Source organism: Aspergillus sydowii (assembly GCF_001890705.1).
Source record: "Aspergillus sydowii CBS 593.65 unplaced genomic scaffold ASPSYscaffold_17, whole genome shotgun sequence".
NCBI lineage: Eukaryota > Fungi > Ascomycota > Eurotiomycetes > Eurotiales > Aspergillaceae > Aspergillus > Aspergillus sydowii.
Window position 1 is genome coordinate 447,928 of NW_024467875.1, and position 12,495 is coordinate 460,422.

A 12,495-nucleotide genomic window follows, 5' to 3' on the forward strand; every position below is an offset into this window, starting at 1 on the left:
TAAGATGATTTTGACCTCCGAGCAAGACGCCGTGTTGTCGTCATCTCCAAAACGAAGCGGGGCGGTACCACGACCTTTTTGAACTGACTCCTCCGTACATTTGCAGTGATTTTGGCTTCACCCACTTCAATCGCTGGTGGATCTTTATCTCTCGCAGCTCCCAGATTTTCTCGTAGCCCATTAAACCCATGATCCATCCCCTGAGCTGCTTCCATCTCTGGTATGGTGTCGCAGGACCACAAATGTCTGGTTCTTGGGAGGCTGGGGCTGATGTCCGTACTTCATAATCGAACTGGCCGGCTCTTTGCGGATCGAGCGATGGAGCGAAAGGCCAGTTCAGGTCTCCAATGGGTCCTTCGCACTCACCCCGGACACCCGTAATCAAAATGAAGTCGGTGATATTGTGGTCGAAATGAGCAGGGATGTAATAATGGACCCGGGGAAGCCAAGGAAGGCTGGACTATCACTACAAATACCAAGAGTTGATTTATGATTACAGGCTCTTTTTGATAATAAGGTGCACTTCTCCATCGTCTAAAATTCAATAGACTTTGAGACTGATTAAAATTGGGGGTGGCTACTGGCCAGCCTGTGAGCATTCATCTCAAGAGATGAACGCCTCCAGAGTATGAAAAAACCTCAGTCTGGAGCAAGGGTAAGATGGAGTTCGAATAACGGTCCAATCAGAGTGGCCGCTTCTGCTTGCACTGCCTCGTTGAAGGAGCTAACCCGTTCGGTGCACCTCACCGCTCTGGATCTGGATATCCGACGTCCAGCGGGCTCGAATGGCACAAATTGCAGTGGCGTCCCACGGGCGAGCCTTTATAAGGCTGAGGGAACAGTCTGCCTCTGTTCTGAGCCTGAGAAGGCTGCAGCCTCAGTTTCGGGAGGCTGAGCGCTGAGCAGTGTTTCCCCAAGTTCCACGTTGCCTTGTTTCTGCCTCGCGCACCATATGGTTTGAACTTTGAGCAGAGTTAACTGTACAACCATGCAGTGAACAGTCCACCTGGAGATTATTACGTCGATTATGGATCATACTCCAGAGTACCACGCTCGAGTCTCGACTGTCCCTCGGAGACCGCACAGAATAGGTATTACTGTAACATTGCGGTGGGCTAGAATAACCCTGTTTCAACCGACTCTTTCCATTGATATCCCGAGTAGTACGTACTCCAGATAACCCCTTTTTATCAAAGACAAAAGTGGTTCTTTCGGCTTGACTCATGGCCAAGGAGTCGAGCTTGAGCGGACTGTCTTCATCGGCGCTGATTGAACCTGCATCGTTCTGCAAGTAGTCTCGAGACATGTGCGGCAGGACGATAACCTGCCAATTCCAGAGTCACCGTAGTTGAAAGAATGCCGTCCTGTATCCGTACTGGAAGTCTTGCTGCTTTGGTTGATACCTAAAGATAATAGCAAACCAAAGGCTGTCGCCTTGTGTATGTCTAGTATATGGATGCACTAGTAATAAACTGTGCCATCCGGAGCGTAATTTTTGCAAAGCACGTAATTCCCAGATGGGAATTTTCAATTCGTACGCAGTACCAGGACAAGGCACGCTGCTCTCGTTGGTCCGCCAACTCCAGATCTTCAAATACGAATGCTCTTGTCTTGTATCAGTGCGGGCTTCTTAAGTTATTCTTTCCCTCAATCCCAAGTCTCAACCTGCAAGTCTCTGGCTCTCTTCCCTCCCGCAACCTAATCCTGCGCTCCAGTCGCTGCTGATCTGCTCGATCATCCTTGCCCCGTCCGAGAAACAAAAGAAACGCCTTTCCAGCGAGGGCGCAACTTGGAACTTCCTCCAGACCCTGAAAATAATCCATCCCATTCCACCAGCCTTGTAGGGACCAATAAGGCCGTGGGTTGCACCACCATCTTCCCGCCTCTTTTCTCTCTCGAACTCCATACAACGATCCGATTCAGCGACCCCGAGCTGAAGGCTGAGCCTGCGGTGGCCGCTGTGGTGTTGTTTCCCGTACAGTACTGAAACGACCTCGTCACTCGTCATCTCAACGCTACTTGCTTCAACTTTCGTCCTCTCTTCTTCCCCAGTCGGTCTTCTCCGTCCGCTCTCCTGCGTCTCTCCAGGTTCACCCATGGTCTCTCCCTTCTTTTCTCCTTCGGTCTTTGCAACTTGGTGCATTTGACACGTGCTCCTGCAGCCCAGCTTGTTTTTATTTTAACTCTACCGATCGGACTGGCATATTTGCTTCGTCTCAACTCCCCCGTTCGTGCCAATAATATCTCTTTCCACAGCGACTGTGCAGACACAGCCCTGTCTCCTGTTGCACTTGTTGATTGCACCTTACGCTATTCCTGTGTCTACCGAGAACAACTGTCTGCCAACCAATTCTCCAGCATGTCCGGTGGATCTTGCATTCTCTCTGGTCTCTGTCGTCAATAAGTTGCCGCCGCTTGGCAGTTGGATGGCACCGAACCCATTGCTGAGCTCTCTCTCGATTGTTGCACATCCCCGCTAACTCCCAACCAAACCGAGCAAGCTGAAGGAAGGCTAAAGTTGAGACATTATTTCGCCTGCAGTAGGTTTGCCTCTGTGCTTGCCACCGCGATCATCTTTTTTTGGCTCGTTTATTTATCCACCCGAGATCCTATCGCGCAGTTCATTCACCATCTTTGACATATTATTGCCGCTGGAGCTCTAATTCCAGTTGGGCCTACTACTGTGGATAGACCGGAATTTTAGAAGCAGGATCTTCTATCACTCCTTTGAAAGCCTGGCTCTATTCTTTTTCTGTTTCTCTATCTCATCTATATAGAGCATCGGACCACGCGGACTCTGAAGTCGCTCCTTTTCAGCTTGCCTTTCGATTAACTCGATTCGTGCTTTTCTTTTCATCTCGGTATTTCTGGTTCCGGTATCGATGAGTAACCCTAGGTCGCCTTTATTCTTGTACGATGGACTTTCCTCGGCTTTCGCCACCTTCAATTAGCATACACGATTTCAACAGCGGCCATACATCTACCGGGAGACCTCAACATACTATGCCCGGGCAGTCATTTCCTTCACAAGGCCCTCTACCGATCCGAACAAACACAATGACAAATTTCGCCCCGCCACCATTACCACCTCCCTCACATATCACTGACCTAGAAAACGGGTACGACGCGGGTTGGATACATGCCAATTCCAGATTACCGCCTGGGTCCATAAAACTTGCGCCCATCAACCCTAACTCGAGTCTTTTTGGCGACCACCGTCGTCCAGAGTACGGTGTATCTCGGAGTGATCCGATGGCGCTGGATGAATTTGATGGCAGACAAGGTAGTTTACCCGCTGCAAGGAGTCCTGAAGCGCATATTAAGATTGAGCCACCTCCCCCAGCCGATGAAGGTTTCCGGAATTCAATCGGTAACCCTGCGCCGTTGTAAGTTTCGCCGACACCCGTGGTCGTTTATCAAAGCCGACAACTATGATCCGTTGTTGTGTTTGCGTCCAAATGAAAGATCGGGAACTAACGTTGTATCTATGACAGTCTCAAAGGTGAACAAGACTTCTCCCGCAGAAGTGTCAAGGACTCATCTCACGCCTACGACCAACATCTCTTGTCCAAAATTGGAAAACCAGTTTCACCGCGCCAATCCTTGAGTATGGGGACAGAAAACAAGGGTTCTTTATCGACTCTACCAGTTCCCCCAAGGGGATTCTCGAGCTTTCCATCTCCGGCTGGTTCCGAAGTCCAGTCTCTCGATGTACGGTGGTCTGGCAGTTCCCAATCTGGCGGTATATCTCCGAGCACCAAGGTAGCATGGAGGGACTACATTAGCCGTCGAAGCCCGAGTGTCGAAAGCAACGCGCCTTCATCTACCTTAGACTATGAGCATCATTCACCTTTCTCCCGCGGTAGCCGCCGTGGGGGCGGAACTACACCCCAGTATGACGATTTCTCCAGCCTTCCCAGCCGATCGAATCGAGGAAGCTACGACCAGAGCGTTGTTTCGGATATGGAAGGCGAATTCGCTACAGATGAAACGCTGCCGCCCCGGTTGTTCAGTGTCCGAGAAGCGACCCCGCCTTACTTAGAGCCTTCCAGGTCTGGTATGAAACGAAGAGCATCGTCACCCCCTCGCGAGCCTGTAGGCAACGACAAACATCAGCTTCACACGACAACCAGCAATGGGGATCTTTCGCAACGGAGAACAACAGGACATCCATTCACCAATAACTTGACAGTCAATAGCTATACTCACAGCTATGGAAGTCTCTCAGCTGCTTCATCAGTAAGCCACCGAACTACAGCATCATATTCGTCGGCCGCTCCTTCAATAGGCAGCAGTATTACTACAGCATCGACGTATGACCGTTCGCCTACAGGCCTGTCGCCGAAGTCTGATCTTGATGCTTTTCACGAGAAGTCGCCGGTTAACCCCGGCTCAACCGCAGGATTATCCACCCAACTGGTTGCGCAAACCATGCAGGATCCTGCTTCTCTTGAGCCTTCTAATGGAAACGCTCCAAGAAAGCTGTCGTTCAACAGGAACCTGAATGTGCCCAAGCCAACGGCAGCCAAGATTGGCGGGTTGTACATCTGTGACTGTTGCCCCAAGAAGCCTAAGAAGTTTGATAGCCCTGAGGACCTTCGGTAAGTACTTTTGTCCCAATGCGGATATTAATGTCTAATTTTATCAGTGCACATGCAATGGAGAAACAATACTCTTGTCTGTACTGCAACAACAGATTTAAAAATAAGAACGAAGCCGAACGCCATCAGAACTCGCTGCACCTTCGGCGTCACTCTTGGTCATGTGCTGCGCTTCCAGGTTATCAAGCAGCGTTCCATCCATCTCCATCCTCAACCCAGTCGGGCTCGGGGGCATCCCACGACAGCTGTGGGTACTGTGGTGAAGAATTTCCGAATTTCCCTCAACCGGATTGGGATCAGCGATTCGAGCATCTCACCGCGGTACACAAGTTCGGGGAATGCAACAACTCAAAAAAGTTCTTCCGTGCAGACCACTTCCGGCAACATCTCAAACACAGCCATGCCGGAACTAGTGGGAAATGGACCAACATATTGGAGAATGCCTGCATGAAAGAAGAAGCTCCGCCCGAGCCTATAAATCCACCAAACAAGAAACCCAATGATGCTCTCCGGGACTGCTGACAGTCAGTGTGCTCCTCGGGGTATAGAGGGGCACATTGGAGCACGTTCTATAACCCACCCATCTTATCAACCTGAAACATACTTTCGCGCTCCCCTCTACTCAGTAACCAAATGGCATTATCAGTTATATAAACTGCCCGATCTGGTAATGTGAAAACAGAACACCAGTCGGTAAAAAGAACGACATCTCCCCTGAAAGCGCGACTACACGAAACAAAAAACAAAAACAAAATAAACCCTGATAGTTACGTGACATGACCTATTTTTTTTTATCTATGTTTCTGAAGCGCTTTGGTGGCGGGCAAACAGGAGTCTGGAAGCTTGAGGTTTGTTTTTTTATTTTTCTTTCTTTTGGCAAGGGTCGTGGGGAAAATGAAGTTTCTTGGGTACATTGCTGGGTTCAGTTGGCACTCTGCTGTTTTGCATGGGTTCTGTTCTTTTATTTCTTTACTTGTCTGGGTTCGTGATCGGTTCCGAACTCTCCATGGAGGGTAGATATCACGGGCAATTTGTTTTATTGTGTCGAAGCTCGAGCTAACACCTAGATGGATATCTTATCTGCACCCCACGAGTGGACTTTTGGATTTGTATATAGAAAGACGGATGAATTTTCGACGTACTACGTACGTACGGGTACTTACCGGCTCAACTCATTATGAGCAGTTTACAGAATAAGTATAAAATGCTTAAACAAGACTGTACTCTTTTTTCTCCGTGTATTTTCATTGCACTAACCATCCATATTACCAACACCTTGAACAAAAAGATATAAAATAAGAACGCCAGACAATGCATTGCGAGTGCACAGTAATAGATAGAGCTTCCCTAAGTCCTCACTTTCAATAAGCCAAGGTCTACCCGGAGATGGCCCAAATACATGTGAAAAAAGGGGAAAAAATGTTGAGAATAGAATCTAGTCCCTTGGTTCTTTGAGTTGATACTAATTTCACTCCTCAACGAGTCCCGCAGCTTCCTTCGCTAACCGTAGATCCTTCCCTACGAGACCAATATCCCTGAGATAGGGGTCAAAAGCAGACAAAAGGGTTGCAAGAGAGCCCTTGAGCGAGTCAATGACGAGCTCTACATCTGGTACCCGACGGGCCACGGCTTGAGCGGCAGGATCGCTAGATGGTGGGAATGAAGCGTCTGTCCAATGGATGTCTAACCCGGCGTGAGCGTACTGATCAAGGGCGACGGATGTTTCTGTGAAAAGGCGCACTACGCCGGGAACGTCGGCCTGGACTTTGCCGTAGGGGTCATCTTGGAGACTAGCGACGAGAAGGCGGGTAAGGGAATCGATGGCGTCGATTATGGACGAGAGGGTTGCGGTGGGGGTGTCTAGGATAATGCCGGACAGGCGGCGAGCGTAGCTCTGTCGGATGAAGAGGCCTATTGGGGAGCGAAGGAGTTTTGCGATGAATGGATTGATGTTTTCGGGCCTGTTGGGTGAGGCGCCGGTGAGCATCTTCAGGTCCTGGGATGAGGCAAGGAGTTTCTGTTTCCGTTCAGGACTAAGCATCGCAGAAGAGGCGCGGTCGAAGACATCGCGGGCTCGCGCTCGTGCCGTTGGTGTCCAATCTGGCGATTCGCCTAATGATCTGAGGGTGCTGCTAAAGCCTCCCTCAATTCTTCCTTGCGTTGAGCTGGGCTTGGGGGAAGCAGCGAAAATATTGCCTTCTTGTACCGGGTCGGTCAGGCGGGGCAGAGTGTGAAGGACAGGCTTCTCGGATTTCGTCTCTGTCACTGATGGTTTAGCACCTCCAGCTTGAGACTGCTTCTCGTTAATGCGAGTCGGGATGCCTTGAACAATCTCTGTGGCAGACTGCAGGATTTGTGTCCATGCTGAACCACCCTCACGATCGATGTCGTTGAAGATCGCCTTTCGTCGGTCGGGGAACTGTTGGCTGATGAAGGACAATTCCCGGAATGCAAATGCGCGAACCGTTTCCTTCTTTGCCTTCAAACCGTTCAATAAGCTTCCATTGGGGTCTTTAGCTTCTGTTGTCAACGGCTGGCCTCTCTTCAAAGGTTCCTGGCTGAGGAAAATCGAGAAGAACAAGTTGGTGGTTTGCCAGCATAGAACCAAGAGAGCACCCGAAAGCATAGTCCGTGCAATGAGAGGCGGTTTAACCGGAAGAATGAGGCTCGGGGGGTCAGCTGCAGACCTGGGGAAATCCCAGAATAGCTTAGCAAACGACATGGTGTAGCTCCAAGCCCGTCGTCTCAAAAAGAGACTATATGCCACAGGGCATATGCACGCTACAATTGTGCTCCTTAAAACACCGTCTCTTACGACCTGCGGTAGACCAGCCTGGAGGCGCTTTGAAATCGCTTGCGTCGAATGCGTGTTCTCTTTCGTGCCATCGGTGGTGGATCGTTTTGCAACCGGAATGGGAATGCGGTCGTAGTCATTGTATAGATGGAACAGAGACTGTGCTACCGCTAAGAGCAGATGATACGTGTGGATATATATGGGCCGTTCGTTCAAGGTTGCTCGCTCATGAGGACTATTTTCTCGTTAACTTGGCCTCAAACCAGGTCGTTCCAAGGTTTTGCAGCATACCTGCCTCGCTTCACCCATTCTAGGTGCGCACTAACGGGCGAGGACCACTTGTATACTTCACTGAACCACCACGCCGAGAAAGTATACCACGCAAAGGTTTGAATCACTTGAAGCGGGAAGAGGTACTTGAAAGTCTGGAGCGGGGAAGCGGTCGTTCTCGAGCCAATGTGCATCTGACCAACCCGTAGGACGAATACGGAAAGGGGAGATATAAAGAGAAGTACGGTGCGAATACCGCATGATCCGATTGGGAATAAAGCCCAGAATACTGAAGAGTTGGGCGCTCATTAGCTATCATGTGCGCGCGATGTTGACGACATTTTTGACTCCATGGGGATACTCACATGAAGACTTATCACAAATGACAACGGAGATTACGTAGCATACCAGCACTGAGAGTGCTGATGCATGTACAAATCTCCGGTGTAGCGCAGAGGTGAGAATGCGCCGGTATGGGCGAGGTTTTGCGGCGGCCATCGTAGTAAGCTAGGGTAATTGCGAGATCAAGATAGCGAGGAAAAAATACAGAGCATCGTCAGGTAAATTGCGGTCATATATCATTAATTGCCGCGCCGGGCGGGTTTGTAAGAACGAATTTGGCGCTTCCTCAAAAACCGGCGACGGCGAGTGCGGCGGGTTGAGCGACAATGAAGCTTTGAAGCTTTTTCTGGGCGAGAGGCATCAAAACACACAAGCCACAGCTGTTGGTCAGGTGATTTTGCACTAGCCACATTGGCTTCCTGTCACGTCATGCCATCATGTGAGTGCTGCCTGCAAATCAGGGCACCGACACCAGCCTCAACGCAACCTGCAGGCAGCTGCTTGTTATCTCTCCTCATCCCTCCTCCCGATTTACCCGCATCAATCCCCTTGCTCGTCTATTTGTCACATTTTGCCAGTACAGCATGTCATTCGATCGCTTAAACTCCCTCGAGGCTCAGCCTACCACCATGCGCCGTTCCGACGACCCGCAGTACCATGATGATCCCGAGTTCCAGCGGCTCACGGAGTCCCTCTCGAACCAGTTATTCACGCTGACCTCGAACATCACTCGTTTGTCGGACCAAATAGCCCTTCTCGGAACAAAGCGCGACACTGAACGGGTGCGAGAGCGAGTCCACAGCCTCCTTGAGCAAACCCGTACGGGCTTTAGGGATGTTGGAGACGGGATCAAGAAGGTTCAAACTTGGGAAGACGTCAACGTATGTCACGTCCAACAACTGCTATTATTATCTTGTGTTGATATCTCTTTCTAATGTCTAATTTATAGCCTTCGCAAAAATGGACGCAGCAGAAGTTGTCAACAGAGTTCAAAACCACCCTAGAGGAATTCCAAACTGTTCAACGGCGAGCTTTGGAGAAACAACGTGCATCCGCAGTAGCTGCGCGTACCGCTGTGGACGAAGCTGAACATCCCCACGAGGGTGGCACCCAGCAGGATCAGCAACAGCTGCTTGAAGAGCAACCGCGTCTGGCGAATCAAAATGAAGTCGATTTCCAAGAAGCTTTGATCATCGAGCGTGAGACCGAGATTCGCAACATTGAACAGAGCGTCGGTGAATTAAACGAGCTATTCCGCGACGTTGCCCATATTGTTAATGAGCAGGGTGAACAACTGGACACTATCAGTGGAAACGTCGAGAGAGTCCATACCGATACTCGTGGTGCAAACGTTGAGCTTCGTAGTGCTAGTCGGTATCAAAAGAACGCCCGAACCAAGGCTTGTTGTTTGCTCATCATCCTTGCTGTTATTTTGACGATCATCATCCTTGCGGCTGTTCTTGGATAAGCGCCTCGCGCTTTTTTATACTACATTTTGTGGCACTCGATGTAATGATTCCCCTCCATATGATATCCTCTCCTGTACTGTTTTATGTATAGTTTTGTTTTACGCTTCTGCGACTAGGATTATGGCCCTACTGATGATTCTTATACGGGATTCGGCGTTTAGAGTGGATTTTCTATTTGCATTTGTCATGTCGCCATTTGGCGTCGTGGTATTATACATGATTTCAGTGTTATACATATGATACAATTCAATGACCCTGTCAGTTCCCAAACTCCTGCTTCTATATTCGTACCGCGACAAAAGAATATCGTCGAGGGTGCCAATAGACGGCAATCCCTCATAGACCCGAGAGTCTCCTGAACCTCATCATGCAGCCTTCCCATGAATTCAGTTTCGGCCGCACATCAAGGTAGAAGCTTAGTTTGCCTGGCCCAGCATTGCCGGCTAATCCGCCTCCACTGCTCCCTCCCGTAGACTTTCCCTGATAAAAATCGATCACATACTCGATTCGCTCCCCGCCGCATCGTTCAACAACCCAGTCATGCCGATCAAAGGGGAGCTGGTACCCCATCAGATTATTCATGCGCGCCCTCGGGCTTAGAAACTGAGACTCGGCACCCAGGCCACGAAACGAGTACAGCTTCGGCCCACCGCATTTCTTGCTCCCAGGGTCTGAACTAGGCGCATTCTTCTCCCACTCAAGAATCTGATGCCATGCGCGCTCATTCACGGCGTTGTGAATCGGAATAATCGATGCTACTGATGTAGCGAGCTCCGCTGGTGAGCCGACTGAGTTGGGTGTATTGCCCTTGCGCATTAGCGCTTCGAAGAACTGACGCTCCGAAGGATAGACCCAGTTCCCGGTCGACTTGTCATGCCCGGTTTCGGCTTCTGCATTTGAAGGAGTGCCGTGCGATGCGGCTGGTGAAGCGTATGGTGAGGAGGGTGCCACGGGACACTCGGATGGCGGTTCGTTTGAGTCAGAGATGGCAGCCCGTGGTATACTGCTTACTTCACGGTCTGTGGATAGAGGCCGTTGCAATCTTGAGGCTGGCTTCCCATCATCTGAAGGTTGCGGATGGGGTGCATCTCCGGGCTTATGTTGTTGCAGCCATGCCTCGCGGGTTTTGTGATCAACAGGGCATGTCGCAGCTGGGGTGGAAGGCGACGGCGGTGCAGGGGTGCTGGCGGCGGCACCCATTGGGAGGTTGGCAGACTGTGATATATGCGAAAATAGAGAAGAGGTGAGAACGGGAGAAGTCGATCGGCAATTCGTTGTTTCGGGGCAGTAAAAGAAAGCCGTGGTGCTTGGTAATGCAAAATCGAAGCAAAGCAACGGAGCCCGAGTCGTTTGGCTGCCGGGGCCCGACCGCCTTTGGAAGCCCGATATTTACTCCGACTAGCGATGCGCCTATATTTACTTTTGTGCCCCGTCCCCCTCGTCGCCTTTCCTGGGATCGTCTGTTGTTGAATTCTCCCGGCTTTCGTCAATTATCCGGAATTTCTTGGGCATTCTTGTCTCTATTTTATAACAATGGCTGCCGTCTCTGAAAGCCCCGTTTTCCGGGCCACCACTACTGCCCCTGTTAATATCGCTGTTATCAAGTAAGTCCCACACCCCGCCATTGCGAGAGGCTATAATACCATTGTTCCGCCACGCATTGGCTTATAATCACCATTCAGGTACTGGGGAAAGCGTGACGCTACTCTGAACCTACCGACGAACTCTTCGCTTTCTGTCACCCTGTCTCAGCGCTCTCTCCGCACGCTCACCACTGCGTCCTGTTCGGCCACCTACCCCGCCGCCGACGAACTCACGCTCAATGGCAAACCCCAGGAGATCCAGTCGTCCAAACGTACACTAGCTTGTATTGCTAGCCTACGGGCTCACCGAAAAGACCTTGAGGATGCCGACTCGTCTCTACCAAGACTCTCTTCCTTCCCGCTAAGGATCGTTTCGGAGAACAACTTCCCTACGGCCGCTGGTCTAGCCAGCTCGGCTGCTGGTTTCGCAGCCTTGGTTCGGGCCGTGGCCGATCTGTACAAGCTACCACATTCTCCAAAGGAACTCAGTCGCATTGCCCGCCAGGGTTCTGGTTCGGCTTGCCGCTCTTTAATGGGAGGTTACGTCGCCTGGCGCGCCGGCGAGCTCGAGGACGGAAGCGACAGTCTCGCCGAGGAGGTCGCTCCCCAGGCCCATTGGCCTGAGATGCGAGCACTTATCCTGGTTGTGAGCGCAGAGAAGAAGGACATCCCTAGCACAACGGGTATGCAGACGACCGTCGCAACATCCGAGCTTTTCGCAACCCGAGCAAATGCCGTTGTCCCCGCTCGGATGACTGCTATCGAGACTGCTATTCAAAACCGTGATTTCCCTGCATTTGCTGAGATCACCATGCGCGACTCGAATGGTTTCCATGCGACCTGCCTCGATTCCTGGCCACCTATCTTCTACATGAACGATGTCTCTAGGGCTGCTGTTAGACTTGTTCACGACATCAACAACATCGTTGGCCGCACTGTGTGCGCGTACACTTTCGATGCTGGCCCCAACGCTGTCATCTACTACCTTGAGAAGGACTCTGATATTGTTGCGGGAACCTTCAAGTCTATTCTGGGTACATCCCTTGAGGGCTGGTCTGGTCCTTTCTACGACGCTGTGAAGGACGTCACCTCGGGTGTGCCCCTTGACCAGGTGGACTCTCGGGCCGTGGATGTGCTCAAGACTGGATTGAGTCGTGTGATCTTGACTGGTGTCGGTGAGGGGCCCATCAGTGTAGAGGATCACCTCATCGGTGAAAAGGGCGAAATTCTCTCTACCCTATAGAGGGAGGAAAGTATGGCAGAGGCTTGAAATGATTTATGATTCCGTCAGGTTGCATCAGGAATATTTCGAGGATACCGATATTTAATTACGAGTTATGCATCGTTTGACACGATACACGGCATGTTACTGAACGTTTCGGTTATCTACATGGTTCAGTTTAAATTTTGATTCAACATGCAGATATCAGGCACAC

General features: G+C 50.7%; 6 protein-coding genes across 6 annotated transcripts; 3 read left to right on the forward strand and 3 right to left on the reverse strand.

Annotated features, from left to right (window-relative positions):
- Positions 1-1,660: 1,660 nt before the first annotated feature.
- On the reverse strand, positions 1,661-2,143 carry ASPSYDRAFT_36713 (uncharacterized protein; the record flags this gene model as incomplete). Its single annotated transcript, XM_040845462.1, has 1 exon — positions 1,661-2,143. The coding sequence occupies one exon, from the start codon at positions 2,141-2,143 to the stop codon at positions 1,661-1,663; it is 483 nt and encodes a 160-aa protein (XP_040696965.1).
- A 773-nt stretch (positions 2,144-2,916) lies between these two features.
- znfA (putative C2H2 finger domain protein) lies at positions 2,917-5,123 on the forward strand (the record flags this gene model as incomplete). Its single annotated transcript, XM_040843158.1, has 3 exons — positions 2,917-3,386; positions 3,495-4,601; positions 4,649-5,123. 3 exons carry the CDS (start codon positions 2,917-2,919, stop codon positions 5,121-5,123), a joined length of 2,052 nt encoding a protein of 683 aa, XP_040696966.1.
- A 946-nt stretch (positions 5,124-6,069) lies between these two features.
- ASPSYDRAFT_94983 (nucleoporin NDC1) lies at positions 6,070-8,163 on the reverse strand (the record flags this gene model as incomplete). The annotated part of the gene is made up of 3 exons (XM_040853055.1): positions 6,070-7,630; positions 7,687-7,954; positions 8,031-8,163. The coding sequence occupies 3 exons, from the start codon at positions 8,161-8,163 to the stop codon at positions 6,070-6,072; spliced, it is 1,962 nt and encodes a 653-aa protein (XP_040696967.1).
- A 428-nt stretch (positions 8,164-8,591) lies between these two features.
- Positions 8,592-9,475, forward strand: ASPSYDRAFT_62328 (SNAP receptor PEP12; the record flags this gene model as incomplete). Its single annotated transcript, XM_040850108.1, has 2 exons — positions 8,592-8,888; positions 8,957-9,475. 2 exons carry the CDS (start codon positions 8,592-8,594, stop codon positions 9,473-9,475), a joined length of 816 nt encoding a protein of 271 aa, XP_040696968.1.
- Positions 9,476-9,627: 152 nt separating this feature from the next.
- On the reverse strand, positions 9,628-11,133 carry ASPSYDRAFT_548245 (cytochrome c1 heme lyase CYT2). The gene has a single exon (XM_040848919.1). It carries the CDS (start codon positions 10,674-10,676, stop codon positions 9,813-9,815), a length of 864 nt encoding a protein of 287 aa, XP_040696969.1. The 5' UTR covers positions 10,677-11,133; the 3' UTR covers positions 9,628-9,812.
- On the forward strand, positions 10,858-12,302 carry mvd1 (diphosphomevalonate decarboxylase MVD1; the record flags this gene model as incomplete). Its single annotated transcript, XM_040851159.1, has 2 exons — positions 10,858-11,080; positions 11,159-12,302. Exons 1-2 carry the CDS (start codon positions 11,010-11,012, stop codon positions 12,300-12,302), a joined length of 1,215 nt encoding a protein of 404 aa, XP_040696970.1. The 5' UTR covers positions 10,858-11,009.
- Positions 12,303-12,495: the final 193 nt, after the last annotated feature.

Coding starts and splice junctions, on each gene's coding strand:
- ASPSYDRAFT_548245 (XM_040848919.1), bottom strand. CDS start 10,676: ATGGGTGCCGCCGCCAGCACCCCTGCACCGCCGTCGCCTTCCACCCCA.